Source organism: Schistocerca nitens, chromosome 2 (assembly GCF_023898315.1).
Source record: "Schistocerca nitens isolate TAMUIC-IGC-003100 chromosome 2, iqSchNite1.1, whole genome shotgun sequence".
NCBI lineage: Eukaryota > Metazoa > Arthropoda > Insecta > Orthoptera > Acrididae > Schistocerca > Schistocerca nitens.
The window spans coordinates 762,628,249-762,644,918 of NC_064615.1; the positions used below are offsets into that span (position 1 = coordinate 762,628,249).

The following is a 16,670-nucleotide window of genomic DNA, read 5'->3' on the forward strand; positions in this document are numbered from 1 at the left end:
GGTTAGATACCCATAGGAATATAGTTTCCTTAGGAGACATTGATGTAGTACTGACTCAAAAGCTTTTCAAAAGTGTAGAAACATTGAGTCACACTGTTTACCTCTACCCATGGCACTGAGGGTGTCGTATGGGTAGAGCACAATTTGAGTTTTGCCTGATCAGTAGTTTTGGAACCTGATTTCAGTGGAGAAAGTTATTTTGTTCCAATTAGATTATAACACTTCAACTAAATCTGTTCTAGTATTCTACTACACATAAATGTCAGTTATATGCAATGGTAGTTGAATGAATGTGTTTTGTTGATGACTATGGTCTGTGTTCTTTCCTAACCCCAGGAAGCATCTACCAGTATATTGCATGAAGTCTTTTTTGTCTGATTGGCTGAGAGATACGATATGATCATTTAGACGATTTGTATCTGTGAGGTATTGAAAAGGTTTGGACATCTTGTCTTTCAGCCAATCCGCAGACAGGGCGTGACTGTCCCACACAGAATACCACGTAGCAGCCATACCACATTTTCTTTCTTAGAAAGATAGTCTCAAATATTGGAAGTACATTTACTGTGACAAAACTTTTTTCAACAGTACTTTAATATATGCAGTTAGGTTGTTGTGACAGACTGATCTGTAACATATGCTGAGGTCTAGATTACACTGAAATGTGAAAGTGTAATTGTGCGTTAGTGATACCAACCAACTTTTCATTTATAACTCTACTTTAGTTTCATATTATTAAGCTTGTTATGTCACAATGACAAAGTTAAATCAATTCACTACTCATATTTAATACAATTTGATACACTATGGCATATTTTGGTATGGTTTGTTGTGCTGAAGTGGCGTGGAATGCTAAATGTAGCACTGAAGAATATTTATATGTTGTTGTTGTGGTCTTCAGTCCTGAGACTGGTTTGATGCAGCTCTCCATGCTACTCCATCCTGTGCAAGCTTCTTCATCTCCCAGTACCTACTGCAACCTACATCCTTCTGAATCTGCTTAGTGTATTCATCTCTTGGTCTCCCTCTACGATTTTTACCCTCCACGCTGCCCTCCAATGCTAAATTTGTGATCCCTTGATGCCTCAGAACATGTCCTACCAATCGATCCCTTCTTCTAGTCAAGTTGTGCCACAACCTTCTCTTCTCCCCAATCCTATTCAATACCTCCTCATTAGTTACGTGATCTACCCACCTAGTCTTCAACATTCTTCTGTAGCACCACATTTTGAAAGCTTCTATTCTCTTCTTGTCCAAACTATTTATTGTCCATGTTTCACTTCCATACATGGCTACACTCCATACAAATACTTTCAGAAAAGACTTCCTGACACTTAAATCTATACTCGATGTTAACAAATTTCTCTTCTTCAGAAACGCTTTCCTTGCCATTGCCAGTCTACATTTGATATCCTCTCTACTTCGACCATCATCAGTTATTTTACTCCCCAAATAGCAAAACTCATTTACTACTTTAAGAGTCTCATTTCCTAATCTAATTCCCTCAGCATTACCCGACTTAATTTGACAACAGTCCATTATCCTTGTTTTGTTTTTGTTGATGTTCACCTTGTATCCTCCTTTCAAGACACTGCCCATTCCGTTCAACTGCTCTTCCAAGTCCTTTGCTGTCCCTGACAGAATTACAATGTCATCGGCGAACCTCAAAGTTTTTATTTCTTCTCCATGGATTTTAATACCTACTCCGAACTTTTCTTTTGTTTCCTTCACTGCTTACTCAATATACAGATTGAATAACTTCAGGCCGGTCGGAGTGGCCGAGCGGTTCTAGGCGCTACAGTCTGGAACCGCGCGACCGCTACGGTCGCAGGTTCGAATCCTGCCTCGGGCATGGATGTGTGTGATGTCCTTAGGATAGTTAGGTTTAAGTAGTTCTAAGTTCTAGGGGACTGATGACCTCAGAAGTTAAGTCCCATAGTGCTCAGAGCCATTTGAACCATTTGAATAACATCGGGGAGAGACTACAACCCTGTCTCACTCCCTTCCCAACCACTGCTTCCCTTTCATGTCCCTCGACTCTTATAACTGCCATCTGGTTTCTGTACAAATGGTAAATAGCCTTTCGCTCCCTGTATTTTACCCCTGCCACCTTCAGAATTTGAAAGCAAGTATTCCAGTCAACATTGTCAAAAGCTTTCTCTAAGTCTACAAATGCTAGAAACGTAGGTTTGCCTTTTCTTAATCTTTCTTCTAAGATAAGTCGTAAGGTTAGTATTGCCTCACGTGTTCCAACATTTCTACGGAATCCAAACTGACCTTCCCCGAGGTCGGCTTCTACTAGTTTTTCTATTTGTCTGTAAAGAATTCGCGTTAGTATGTTGCAGCTGTGACTTATTAAACTGATTGTTCGGTAATTCTCACATCTGTCAACACCTGCTTTCTTTGGTATTGGAATTATTATATTCTTCTTGAAGTCTGTGGGTATTTCGCCTGTCTCATACATCTTGCTCACCAGATGGTAGAGTTTTGTCATGACTGGCTCTCCCAAGGCCATCAGTAGTTCTAATGGAATGTTGTCTACTCCCGGGGCCTTGTTTCGACTCAGGTCTTTCAGTGCTCCGTCAAACTCTTCACGCAGTATCTTATCTCCCATTTCATCTTCATCTACATCCTCTTCCATTTCCATAATACTGTCCTCAAGTACATCGCCCTTGTATAAACCGTCTATATACTCCTTCCACCTTTCTGCCTTCCCTTTTTTGCTTAGAACTGGGTTGCCATCTGAGCTCTTGATATTCATGCAAGTGGTTCTCTTCTCTCCAAAGGTCTCTTTCATTTTCATGTAGGCAGGATCTATCTCACCCCTCGTGAGATAAGCCTCTACATCCTTACATTTGTCCTCTAGCCATCCCTGCTTAGCCATTTTGCACTTCCTCTCGATCTCATTTTTGAGACGTTTGTATTCCTTTTTGCCTCCTTCAGTTACTACATTTTTATATTTTCTCCTTTCATCAATTAAATTCAATATTTCTTCTGTTACCCAAGGATTTCTACTAGCCCTCGTCTTTTTACCCACTTGATCCTCTGCTGCCTTCACTACTTCATCCCTCAGAGCTACCCATTCTTCTTCTACTGTATTTCTTTCCCTCATTCCTGTCAGTTGTTCCCTTACACTCTCCCTGAAACTCTGTACAACCTCTGGTTTAGTCAGTTTATCCAGGTGCCATCTCCTTAAATTCCCATTTTTTTTTTTTTTTGCAATTTCTTCAGTTTTAATCTACAGTTCATAACCAATAGATTGTGGTCAGTCCACATCTGCCCCTGGAAATGTCTTACAATTTAAAACCTGGTTCCTAAATCTCTGTCTTACCATTATATAATCTATCTGATACCGTTTAGTTTCTCCAGGATTCTATACAACCTTCTTTTATGATTCTTGAACCAAGTGTTAGCTATGATTAAATTATGCTCCGTGCAAAATTCTGCCAGACGGCTTCCTCTTTCATTTCTTACCCCCCAATCTATATTCACCTACTATGTTTCCTTCTATCCCTTTTCCTACTCTCGAATTCCAGTCACCCATGACTATTAAATTTTCGTCTCCCTTCATTACCTGAAAATTTCTTTTATCCAATCATACATTTCATCGATTTCTTCATCATCTGCAGAGCTAGTTGGCATATAAACTTGTACTACTGTCAGGCATGGGCTTCGTGTCTATCGTGGCCACAATAATGCATTCACTATGCTGTTTGTAGTAGCTTACCCGCACTCCTATTTTTTTATTTGTTATTAAACCTACTCCTGCATTACCCCTATTTGATTTTGTATTTATAACCCTGTATTCACCTGACCTGAAATCTTGTTCCTCCTGCCACCGAATTTCACTAATTCCCACTATATCTAACTTTAACCTATCCATTTCCCTTTTTAAAGTTTCTAACCTACCTGCCTGATTAAGAGATCTGACATTCCACACTCCGATCCGTAGAACGCCAGTTTTCTTTCTTCTGATAACAACGTCGTCCTGAGTAGTACCCGCCCGGAGATCTGAATGGGGGACTATTTTACCTCTGGAACATTTTACCCAAGAGGATGCCATCATCATTTAACCATACAGTAAAGCTGCATGCCCTTGGGAAAAATTACGGCTGTAGTTTCCCCTTGCTTTCAGCCGTTCGCAGTACCAGCACAGCAAGGCCGTTTTGGTTAGTGTTACAAGGCCAGATCAGTCAATCATCCAGACTGTTGCCCCTGCAACTACTGAAAAGTCTGCTGCCTCTGTTCAGGAACACACATTTGTCTAGCTCTCAACAGATACCTCTCTGTTGTGGTTGCACCTACGGTACAGCTATCTGTATCGTTGAGGCACGCAAGCCTCCCCACCAACGGCAAGGTCCATGGTTCATGGAGGGGAATATTCATATACATTAAGTAAATATGTTGGTCATACAAATTCTAATCCTTTAAAGTATTTACTGAGTATGTGGAGGAGTAGGCGTACTATCTCTACTGTGCAGCTTTGTTTGTAATTTATTCAGAATGTGCTTATTGTGATATGTTAATAAAATATTGAGCAAGGTGGCGTAGCGATGAAGGCACTGGTCTCAAATTCAGGTGGATCAGGTTTCAAATTTCTGTCCACCTATTCTGATTTGGGTTTTCCATGGTTTCCCTAAATTGCTTAAGGTGAATGCCGCTAATATTTAGACCATGGTCAGTTTGTCCAATATTAGACTGTGCTGTCTGGTAGGACATTAAATCCTAATCTGTTTTATGAAAATTTTTGCATTATGTTTTAAGACATCCATACTATTTTCATTTTCTGTGGTCTGATTTATTTATTATGTAGGGGCACTCAAAAATGCCAATGTTACATTACAAAATGCTGTTTACATTGTTTATAAATTACTACCAGGTATAATTTGTGAGCCTTAAAAATTAAATATTGTTAATTTTTTGTGCAAGTTAAATTGGACAGTTTCTGTGCTTGTCAAATCAGTGGTGGGAAAAGCTTCTGATTTTTTTGTGTACATACCATCTAAAGAACACTGATTGCTCAGTACAAGGTTTTTTGTAGTGTAAATACAGCACATCAGTAGTCAGCCAAGCTCTTACTTAATCAGTCTGGTAAGGAATATAATAACATAATGCCAGTATATTTGAAGAGTAGTATTTCACGCATTTTCTGCACTTGTTGGGCACTACTTTGTTGCTCTTATGTTCATCACAATATGCTGTACCTTCAAGCTTTTCAATGTCATGAATACAGAGCATGTTGAATTGACCATTCTTTGATCTGCTGTCTACAGTGAAGTCTCTTTTATTCCTGTGTATTTTACTCCAGGACTGCTGAACCCTTTGCATGATGGATCAATTAGCACACTCCGGTTATCTGGATGACTTGGTACTGGACTGGATCCAAATAATCAAATATCCAAATAATTGGACAAATTATGTAAACAGGTCATTTCTTTTTTTAAAACAAATAAAATTATCTAAGCATGTAATTTTTCAACTCATTCCCACCTACTTCTTGTTCACTGTCATTAAATAAATATGACAGAGTACTAGACATATGGCTTCATTGCATCAAATTCTGTTCGATTCAAGAATTCTTCAAAAAAACATATTTTAAAAATGTGTTTTGTGGTTGTGATAAACTCATTTTCATGTATTGAGTAAACAGTTTTTTGTTCCATGTAATTATTACATAAAACTTAACCCATTGCATACTTTAACTGTGGCAGTCGTATGAAAAATACTAGTAGGTCAATAAATAATCTATTCCATCTCAGATGCAGACTAATAAAGTATTGAAAACTGTAGTGCAGATTGCACCTCACTCTGTTGCAGATTGCGTTACTCTGAAAAATGCTAGTTCACATATTCTACTTTACAGTTGTTTTCTTGCCTAGCAAGTTGTTATGTTCTAGTTTCAGTCTATGGCACTGATTTGCCATCATGAGCAGTTTGCTTGAAATACGGGTCAAAATCAAACAGGGACACCAGCAGAAAACAAATACTTGCAGCAACTGAATATTTATTTTCAAATAAATGGACAGTAGGTTACTTTAACTTTCCAATGCATGGAAATTTCACGAACAGGTGCCTTTCTCAGTGACATTAGAAAATTAAAACCCACTCCTTCAGCTACTTTTTTCATAAGTATTTTATTTCGAGGGGAAAAAAAAACTTACAGTAGAAACTCAAGTCACAAAACACATAAGCTTGCAGAGAAGCATTTCCTGCAAGAAATGAAATGCAAAGAGAGTGCACATTATCTGTTGCCCAGATACAGAGGTTCAAATTTACCCTACTCATACACATAAAAATTAAATTGATTGATTGATGATGGTTTTACCCATGAATTAATGCTGCATTTGCATAAATCCAAGGGCAGTGCCTGAAGAAACCCCGTAAAAGTATTTTTTCGCTGTCAGCAGCGGATCAAACCGAGTTATGGGTTCCAAGACAACTATGCACAGACAATGGCTATAATTTTTATGATATGTTCCTAAGATTTAGGTCTCAAACAACCTTGAAACTTTTCTAGATCTCTTTATCCGTTTCCAAGATACAGAGGCTCGAAGTCACCCTACATGTGCACGTAAAATGCAGTGTGAGGTGGAAACAGTTTAGAAATTGACATAGCACAGAGACGTATGATATAAAGTGTGCCTGTTATCACCAGAAGGGTTTTGGGAACTCCACGTTTTAGTGCTGAAGCAAATGAAAAATTAGTTTTGCATTATTTCAGTTTCACATACGTAAATTATCAAAATTTTACTGGCCCATCAGATTCTTTTCATATGAGTGACATGGCCTGCAGTGGCAGGGCAAGAAAGGAACCAACGAAAAAATGCTGTTACTGGAGCACAAAAAAGGCAAATATGCTTCTCTTTATTAAAAGACTCTGACTGAGAAGTGGGGTACCAGCTGCCACATTGGTCCTTCCTTAGGACCTTTAAAAATTTTCCAAAAATATTTTTGTGTGAACATATTCACACTTTTTTATGCTAAGAGAGATGGCAGCGGCAAAGAGACGGAGAATTAATAAATACTGGAAGATAGTAGACAGTAATTGTGGTATAGAAAATGCAAAGAAGACCACGACAGTGTGTGAGAAAGAGAGGAACACACTGACAGTAGAACGTAGTAGACAGTGAGAGAATAGTACCAGGAAAAAGTGAAGGAGGCAGAACCAGTGGGAGAGGAATAAAGGGAAGCAGAAAGCAGAAGTGAGTGACAGCCAGTGATAGTGAGAGACAGAGTATATAATAGTGACAGTGAGGAAGAGCGAGATAGTGACAGTGAGAAGAGAGAGTAGCAGTGAGAAGGAGTGAATAAGAGAATAGGGGTAAGAGAGAACAAGAGGAAGACAAAGGCAGTGATACAAGACGGTAGTAGTAGGACAGAATGAAGGCAACTGTGGCTGTGAGACAGGAGACAGTGACAATAGGAGAGCCACAAAGAGATAATGACAAAGAGTTATGCCAAATGAGTGAGGGAGAATGGGCAGTTGGGAGTGGAAGGACATAATAGACTTACAGGAATGGACTAGTGAATGTGAGTGAGTTAAATGGTAGGTGAGTTGCATGTTAATAAGTGTGTGAATATGTTTGCGTGAAAAGATTTTTGCGAAAAATTTTAAAGGTGTGGAGGAAGGAGAATGAGGCAGCCAGTACCCCACTTTTCTGTCACAATCGTTTAAAAAAGAAGAGCATATTTGCCGTTTTTGTGCTCCAATAGAAGCATTTTTCCACTGGTTTACTATAAATATATATCTTAGTCCATGCTGTGCATCGTGGTCTCCAATACAGCTGTAGACTGTTTTTATAATACATGATTTGGTTTATTTCGGACAAATAGTTCTTGTCAAACCCTTTACAATTTACCTCTGAAAAGCATGTATGTTCAAAACTACATATGACAGTCTCCACTTGAGCTGTACAGTTAAAGGGTATTTTCTCATACTAACTATGATTTATTTATGATAAATAAATTTTAGTTTGTCTTTGTGTCGTTATGTCCATAACAACAGTAGAACTTGTTTTTATGGTACTCAAGTAATTTTCTTTCCATAAATGTTTTATCTGTATGTGATTGATCATAATAGTTGTACTACTACTTTCCTGACTAGTAAATTTTCATAATAAAAACTGTCTGTGTTGTTTACATACCAAAATATCTCCAGTGCAAAATATCTCCAGTGATATGGCACCATGTTGTTTACCTTGTCTGTCATATGTTCACTATATAAATGGTCAAGCCCGACACCTAGTATTGAGACTTCCTCTTTATCCACCTTTTTTTGTGCCCCACAGACACTGCTGTTCTAAATGATTGCATCCTATCCCTTTGCCAATCAGGTTAACAGGGCTTTATTGTACATAGATGCTTTGTCAATCCCATGGGTCATATATCTGCTCAAGAGATCTCTGATAAACTATGCAATTCACTTGATACTTTTGTGTAAAACAGGACAGCATCTCCAGTGGGCTCTGGAGCCTTCTGGAGTTTTAGCAATTACAGCCAGTTCAGTATCACTAGTACTGATTACTAAGTCACTCATATCAGTAGCAGTACATTTATTGAATAATGGCAACATTCCTTGATTTTTTTAATCAACTGTTGAAGACAGAATTCAATATTTGGACTACTGTATTGCTTTGCTGTTTTCTGTTTTGATTCTTGTCTGATCCACAATTTTGTTCCACTAACAGCCTTCATATATGACCAAAATTTCTTGGGACTTTCAGACCTTTCCTGTGATAACAGCCAGCAAACAGCAATGTTCCAGTTTCAAGTCCTAGCATACAGGCTTAAACTGCCAGGAACTTTCAAAACAGTGCACACTCCACTGCAGAGTGAAAATTTCATTCTAGAAAGTCATGCTACTTTGTCATAGTCTCATTTACAGATCAACCCCATCCAGTAGAAACAATTTCTCATAACTCTCTGCTACTGATAATTTTTAAAGAAAAGTCACCAACTCTCATTTCCTGTCTGAAACCATGTATTGTAGGTTTCTCCTGTAGTATGAAAATGTTTGCTGGTCATCACATATGCTACATACTCACCATTCTTTTTCATCCCTTGTATCTGATGTCTTCATCTTCTAATCATTATTTATCTTCATTTCAAGTTTATCCCTCTGTTGTGTGTGCTTTCATGTTTGCAGAGGTTGTTGGATTGCTGATTTAAGAGATGTTTTTAGAACACCATCCTAAATTTACAATGTATGCCTATAATATATATTCATATATATAATATACTGTTTTCAAAATGGGAATGAGTTACTGAATTTGATTATAAACTACTACAGTATTTTCTTGCATGTGTGATTTCCTATATTGATAACTCAAACACATACATTTTTTTGATTGCAGAGATATAAAGAGATCCTTCGGTCCTACAAACCAGGAACTGAATTCTTTTCATCTTCAGCTTTGTTTAAGAATTATGGATCCTCGACTGGAGCAAATAGTGATGAGTCAGATGAAGAAGAAGACAAAAATGACCCAGATTATTCACCTACTGATGATCCAAATACTTGCAATGCTACTAGCCTGGCGCGAACTGCCTCTCGCATTGCATTGTATATGATGCGAGAGGAACTTGAGGATAAAATGGTTGAAAACAATCAGCATGCACATGATTTTTTTGTTGTGAATTCATGCACACTATATTGCAAAATTAATAAGTTATCTGGTGATAAAACCAATCAAGAAATCAAAGATTATATTAAAACAATATATCCATTGGAAAAGGAAAAAATAAAATCCACATTAGATGATTTAAGTTCGTAAGTATTATCTTATTTATCCATTAAGTCATCCGTAAGTGAAACTAACAGAATTTCCTTAATGTGAACATGTTAACTACTTGTAATAATGTCAGAAATATTCATTTTTCTGTGTATTAAAATATTTACTTTTAATATAAATTTCCGTGCACTGACAAAATATTGTGCCATTTAGGAGAATATGTGTTGAAAGTGATAAAATTGATGAGGAAGACCTAAGAACATCATTCATTAATTCTGGACATTCTGATTCAGACTGGGCTAAGATGTTGAAAATTATCAGTTACCTTGCAAGCAAGAGGGAGCTAGGGGCAAGATTGAAGCAATTTAAGGTAAGTAATGTTTTCTGAGCTTGCAAAAAGTGATAAAATGCATGTGTAATAACATAATAGCAAACTGGAGTAGTGCTAATTTAACAGTGTAAATTAACAACATTTTGTCTTCCTTTTCTTTGTGAAGACTCATTACAAAACTGTTATCTCACACCAGTGAATGATGTGATTGCAACCTGTTCCCATAAGATCAGTGGAAACCCCTTCTTACAGTGATCCAGCACCATCTTCTAGGTTCCTACACTATTGAATCCCCAAAAAACAAATCATTTTGTGCAGTGGTTAAGACGTTCAGAAGGAGTAGGCCGCAGATTCATTTGTGACCCTATCGTAAGAGAAGTCCCTAAGAAATTAGATGTTGATTACATTGCCTCCCTTGTGTATTGTGTATTGAACTGGGGACCTAGAAATGACGGAGAAGCTTCGTCCCCACCATAGCCCTCAGTGGTTCACAGCCCCACAACAGGCTACAGCAGTCCACTCACCCCACCGCCGCCCACACCAAACCCAGGGTTATTATGCGGTTTGGCCACCGGTGGACCCCCTCCTCCCCGGGAACCTCTTGTACCAGATGAGTGTAACCCCAAATGTTTGGGTGGTAGAGCAATTATGGTGTACGCCTACATGGAGACAGTGTTTGCACAGCAAATGCCAACATAGTGTAACTGAGGCAGAATTAGGGGAAGCAGCCCGCATTCGCCGAGGCAGATGGAAAACTGCCTTAAAAACCATCCACAGGCTGGCTGGCACACCAGACCTCAATTCTAATCCGCTGGGTGGATTCATGCCGAGCCGGCATGCCTTTCTGCTCGAGAAGCAGTGTGTTAGACTGCACGACTAGCCAGGTGGGTTGCCTCTCGTAGTCAAATACTCAGTCCAAATATTTTGGTTTATTCCTGAACATACAGTTGCAAACATCACCAACTAGCATACGCTCAAAAATATTGCATCAAAATGCACATACAGAGCAGAACAGAACTATACCATAGCGCACTGCCAGCTCATTGCTTGAAATTCTGCATGAAGCATTGTAGGTTCCAGCACTTTTCAAATACAGACACAGAGCTGCAATATTACTGCTTTGTGTGCCTCCCATGCACTGGGCCCGGGTTCGATTCCTGGCCGGATTGGAGATTTTCTCCGCTCAGGGTCTGGGTGTTGTGTTGTCCTCATCATCCTTTCATCCTCATCATTGGCTGCTAGTCATCCAATGTGGCACCGAATGAAATAAGATTATCATTTGGCGGCTGACTGGGACATCCCGACCAACAATACCATATGATCATTTTCATTTTTTCACTGCTTTGTTGCTGGTGGCTAACCTTCCCCTTCTCCAAACACCAGCATCAACTAGTTTCTGCCATTTTTTGTTCTTACAGCTCATCCCCTCTACTGGATGAACATTAATAAAACTGACGAACTGCAGGGATGGATTCCTGACTGGAAATGCGGAAAAGAGGTCCTATGAACATGTGTCTGGAAATGCATTGTTGCCACGATAGATAGCACTGACAAATGAAAGTTCCTCTGGCTGCTGCTGATAATCCCTGCACTCATTGCAGGTGATAGGGATAGTGGCAGTTGTCATGCAGGATACACATAATCATACTTTGGCTTACCCCATCTTAGTGGGCCAATTGCCTTGGAGCTTGTGGTAGGCTTCTTCTCAGTACCCTGTAGAACCCAGTCCTCCAGAACTGGTACGCACAGTCCGCTGCCTCCCTGCACGTTCATCTGTCTGAAAGGACTCATGATTATAAAAACGCCCAAAAAGCCCTTGAAATGTGTGATGTCATTGGTGTCCATGAGAGTACTTGTTTTGGTATAGCCGTGCTGCCTGTCAACCATTTCCATCTGCTTAGCTGTACATAAACACCATTTTGGCTGGTTCCAGACTTTTGCAGACAAACAAAAATTGCACGAAGCGAAATGTAGTGTGAGGAGGACTATGCGAGAGGTGTTCAATGAATTCGAAAGTAAAGTTCTATGTACTGACTTGGCAGAAAATCGTAAGGAATTTTGGTCTTATGTCAGAGCGGTAGGTGGATCAACACAAAATGTCGAGATACACTGTGACCAAAATGGTACTGAAACAGAGGATGACAGACGAAAGGCCGAAATGCTAAATGTCTTTTTCCAAAGCTGTTTCACAGAGGAAGACTGCACTGTAGTTCCTTCTCTAGATTGTCACACAGATGACAAAATGGTAGATATCGAAATAGATGACAGAGGGATAGAAAAACAATTAAAATCGCTCAAAAGAGGAAAGGCCGCAGGACCTGATGGGATACCAGTTCGATTTTACACAGAGTACGCGAAGGAACTTGCCCCCCTTCTTGCAGCAGTGTACCATAGGTCTCCAGAAGAGCGTAGCGTTCCAAAGGATTGGAAAAGGGCACAGGTCATCCCCGTTTTCAAGAAGGGATGTCGAACAGATGTGCAGAACTATAGACCTATATCTCTAACGTTGATCAGTTGTAGAATTTTGGCACGTATTATGTTCAAGTATAATGACTTTTCTGGAGACTAGAAATCTACTCTGTAGGAGTCAGCATGGGTTTCGAAAAAGACGATCGTGTGAAACCCAGCTCGCGCTATTCGTCCTCGGACTCAGAGGGCCATAGACACGGGTTCCCAGATAGATGCCGTGTTTCTTGACTTCCGCACGGTATTCGATACAGTTCCCCACAGTCGTTTGATGAACAAAAGAAGAGCATATGGACTATCAGACCAATTGTGTGATTGGATTGAAGAGTTCCTAGATAACAGAACACAGCATGTCATTCTCAATGGAGAGAAGTCTTCCGAAGTAAGAGTGATTTCAGGTGTGCCACAGGGGATTGTTGTAGGACCGTTGCTATTCACAGTATACATAAATGACCTTGTGGATAACATCGGAAGTTCACTGAGGCTTTTTGCGGATGATACTGTAGTATATCGAGAGGTTGGAACAGTGGAAAATTGTACTGAAATGCAGGAGGATCTGCGATGAATTGATGCATGGTGCAGGGAATGGCAATTGAATCTCAACGTAGACAAGTGTAATGTGCTGCGAATACAAAGAAAGATCCTTTATCATTTAGCTACAGTATAGCAGGTCAGCAACTGGAAGCAGTTAATTCCATAAATTATCTGGGAGTAGGCATTAGGAGTGATTTAAAATGGAATGACCATATAAAATTAATCGTCGGTAAAGTAGATGCCAGACTGAGATTCATTGGAAGAATTCTAAGGAAATGCAATCCGAAAACAAAGGAAGTAGGTTACAGTACACTTGTTCGCCCACTGCTTGAATACTGCTCGCCGGTGTGGGATCTGTACCAGATAGGGTTGATAGAAGAGGTAGAGAAGATCCAATGGAGAGCAGCACACTTCATTACATGATCATTTAGTAATCGCAAAAGCGTTACAGAGATGATAGGTAAACTCCAGTGGAAGACTCTGCAAGAGAGATGCTCAGTAGCTCGGTACGGGCTTTTGTTGAAGTTTCAAGAACATACATTCACCGAGGAGTCAAGCAGTATATTGCTCCCTCCTACGTATATCCCACGAAGAGACCATGAGGATAAAATCAGAGAGATTAGAGCCCACACAGAGGCATACCAACAATCTTTCTTTCCATGAACAATACGAGACTGGAATAGAAGGGAGAACCGATAGAGGTACTCAAAGTACCCTCTGCCACATACTGTCAGGTGGCTTGCTGAGTATGGATGTAAATGTAGAATACTGGACCATTTTGCTACTTACAGTATGCTGCATCAATTGCACAGCTTCCAACACAAAAGGAACACTTGGCATGTGGTCAGAGGAACTTTCATTCCTCAGCGCCATCTATCACGGCAATGACGCATTTCCGGACACATGTTTATAGGACCATTTTTCCTCCATTTCCAGTTAGGAATTCGTCCCTGCAGTTTGTTAGTTTTGTTAACATTCACCCTGTAATTGTGAGTGCACACCGTCCTCATTTAAATTTCCCTGGTTTTTGTAAGGAAATTTCTCAAGAATTACATGTCCAGAAAAAACAACATAAACCTAATCTTGAGGAAGGCAGCAGATGCTAGACTCAAATTATTATTGCAAGAATAATAAGAAAATGTAATTTGTCTGTAAAGGACACTTTCAAGGCCCTAATTTGATCAAACCTTGAATCCTGTTCAACAGTTTGATTAACAGAAGAGATAGAGAAGATTCAAAGAAGGGGTGCAGGCTTTGTCATGGTTTAATTTAGTCAATGTGAGAGTGTTGTGGAAATGCTCAACAAAATTCAGTGGGAAGGTACTATAAGAAATACATTGTGAATCACGGTTATATATACGAACACAATTCTGAGATTCCATATTCCCTTATGTGACAAAAAATATATTTCTTTCTCCAGCATACATCTCACACAATAACTGCAATGATAAAATTAGAGGAGTTTGGGCTTGTTCAGAGTGATATTTATGGTTTTTTTTTACCATTTGTGAATGGAATAAGGAGGAGGGAAAATGGTTTTGATGAACTATGTACCCCCTATCAAACACCTTACAGTGGTGTGTGCAGTACTAATGTAGATGAAATCACTGTGTGTCATTGTTGCTATGGTTCCTTGAAAAAGGCTTGCTTAGTCTTTCCCATCCAAGTGGTGTTCTGCCTCTAATGATACTGATGTTTAAATGCTAACATTCCTTTGCTTCCTGATTCAGATTTTCTTGTAGCTGGAAAATGGGGAAAGGATCATAGAGGGACCTATCTTCATGGTGCGCAGTTCGTACTTATGATTTTTGAAATGTTCTGATTGTCATTACTCATACATATTTTGGCACTGTCGGAGTAATTGATACTTACAACCTTGAGTCTGGTCTCCCTGCTGCCTGAAGACTGAAGTGCAGACTATGGTATAAATGTCCACTGAAATAGAAGTGTCAAAACATGTCCATGTGCATTTCAAACAAATCTGCATCTCAGTCTATCCTCCTGCTTGATTTGATGTTCATCCAGTGCTTAGCATTTTGAAAGATACCATCTAATTCCCAGTAGGACTTATATCTATCAAGTGGAGTGGCACAGTACTTAAGATACAGGACTCACATTCAGGAGGAACAGGTTTCAGATCTCTGTCCAGCAATCCAGACAGATTTTGAATGATTTTGGTAAATTTATTATTGTGAATGCTACCTTTGAAAAGAACATGGCCACTTTCCTTCCCAATCCTTTTCCTATTCAACATTATCTTATATTTTTAATGATCTTGTCACCAACAGGATGACACCCAAACCTTCTTTCCTTTTTTGTCAAATCCATGTTCAGTCTCTGATAATGTTGTATTTATTAAACTTATGGGAAAATGCTATGAACTTATGTGCCAGCCCAATAAATATATTCATTTGGAACTTTGTGTGGAGTAAAAATTGTAGAGGGGGACCAAGGCATGACTACAGTTGTTGTTGTGGTCTTCAGTCCTGAGACTGGTTTGATGCAGCTCTCCATGCTACCCTATCCTGTGCAAGCTTCTTCATCTCCCAGTACTTACTGCAACCTACATCCTTCTGAATCTGCTTAGTGTATTCATCTCTTGGTCTCCTATGATTTTTACCCTCCACGCTGCCATCCAATGCTAAATTTGTGATCCCTTGATGCCTCAGAACATGTCCTACTAACCCAGGCTGTTCCAACTGAGCTCCAGGGAGCCGGAGCGCTCCGGAGCGCTCACTGCGGCAGCTCGGAGCCCGCATGGAGGGGGAAAGCGAACTCACTGCCCCCTGGCCGCATGCAGCCGCAAGTGACGCAGTAATCCGTGTTCAATGACAGCTATGATTAGCCGCGGGAGCCATGTACCTCTATTGGAGCATACCTTTCTATTCATTGAGAGGGATGGACATCCGCAGTGCCTTGTATGTCATAAAGTATTTAATTCTGCAAAGAGGTACAATATACAATGACATTATACACGTCTTCACGCAGCGCACTACGATCAGGTAGAAGGCGTTGCACGCACAGAACTGGTAGCCAGGCTTAAGAACGACATACCAGGAGACGTAAGTTTAAAAACAGTTTCGTAATACGGAGGGTATCAAAATGTGCAACATAGTTCGTGTTCTGTAATGCGTTTATAATATTCAGGTGAATGAGAGCGGAGAAAACACTACTGAATCTGAAATTCGAGCAAGCTACAGGGTCGCTCACATCTTCACGACCAGTGGCAAGCCGTTTTCGGTGGGACCACTCGTAAAATCGTGCATGGTAGCAGTTGAAGAATGTTTGTTTCCAAGGGAGGTGCAGGCAATTGAAGGGGTTTGCCTGTCGAAGCAAACAATGTCTCGTTGAATCCTGGACGTGGCAGCGGATTTAGAGACACAGCTCAGGAAAAAGGCGGAGAGCTTTGTTGCATTTTCGCTAGCGCTTGACGAAAGCACCGACATATCGGACTGTGCTCAGCTTGCAGTCTTTGTGCGTGGTGCCGACATGGAGCTGCAAGTAACTGAAGAACTCTTGGATGTGGTACCACTCGATTACACCGCAACAGGACGTGACATTTTTGAAGCTGTTTGTGAATCAGTGGACAATATGAATTTGTTGTGGGA

General features: G+C 39.9%; 1 protein-coding gene across 2 annotated transcripts in view; it reads left to right on the forward strand.

The window, feature by feature from the left end:
• Positions 1-16,670, forward strand: part of LOC126236994 (general transcription factor 3C polypeptide 1) — a 351,606-nt gene that overhangs the window by 304,740 nt on the left and 30,196 nt on the right. For both annotated transcript variants that reach the window (XM_049946720.1, XM_049946718.1), the window contains exons 27-28: positions 9,354-9,769; positions 9,945-10,101. In XM_049946720.1, coding sequence (XP_049802677.1) covers positions 9,354-9,769; positions 9,945-10,101 — 573 coding nt within the window. The remainder of the gene's footprint in view (positions 1-9,353; positions 9,770-9,944; positions 10,102-16,670) is intronic.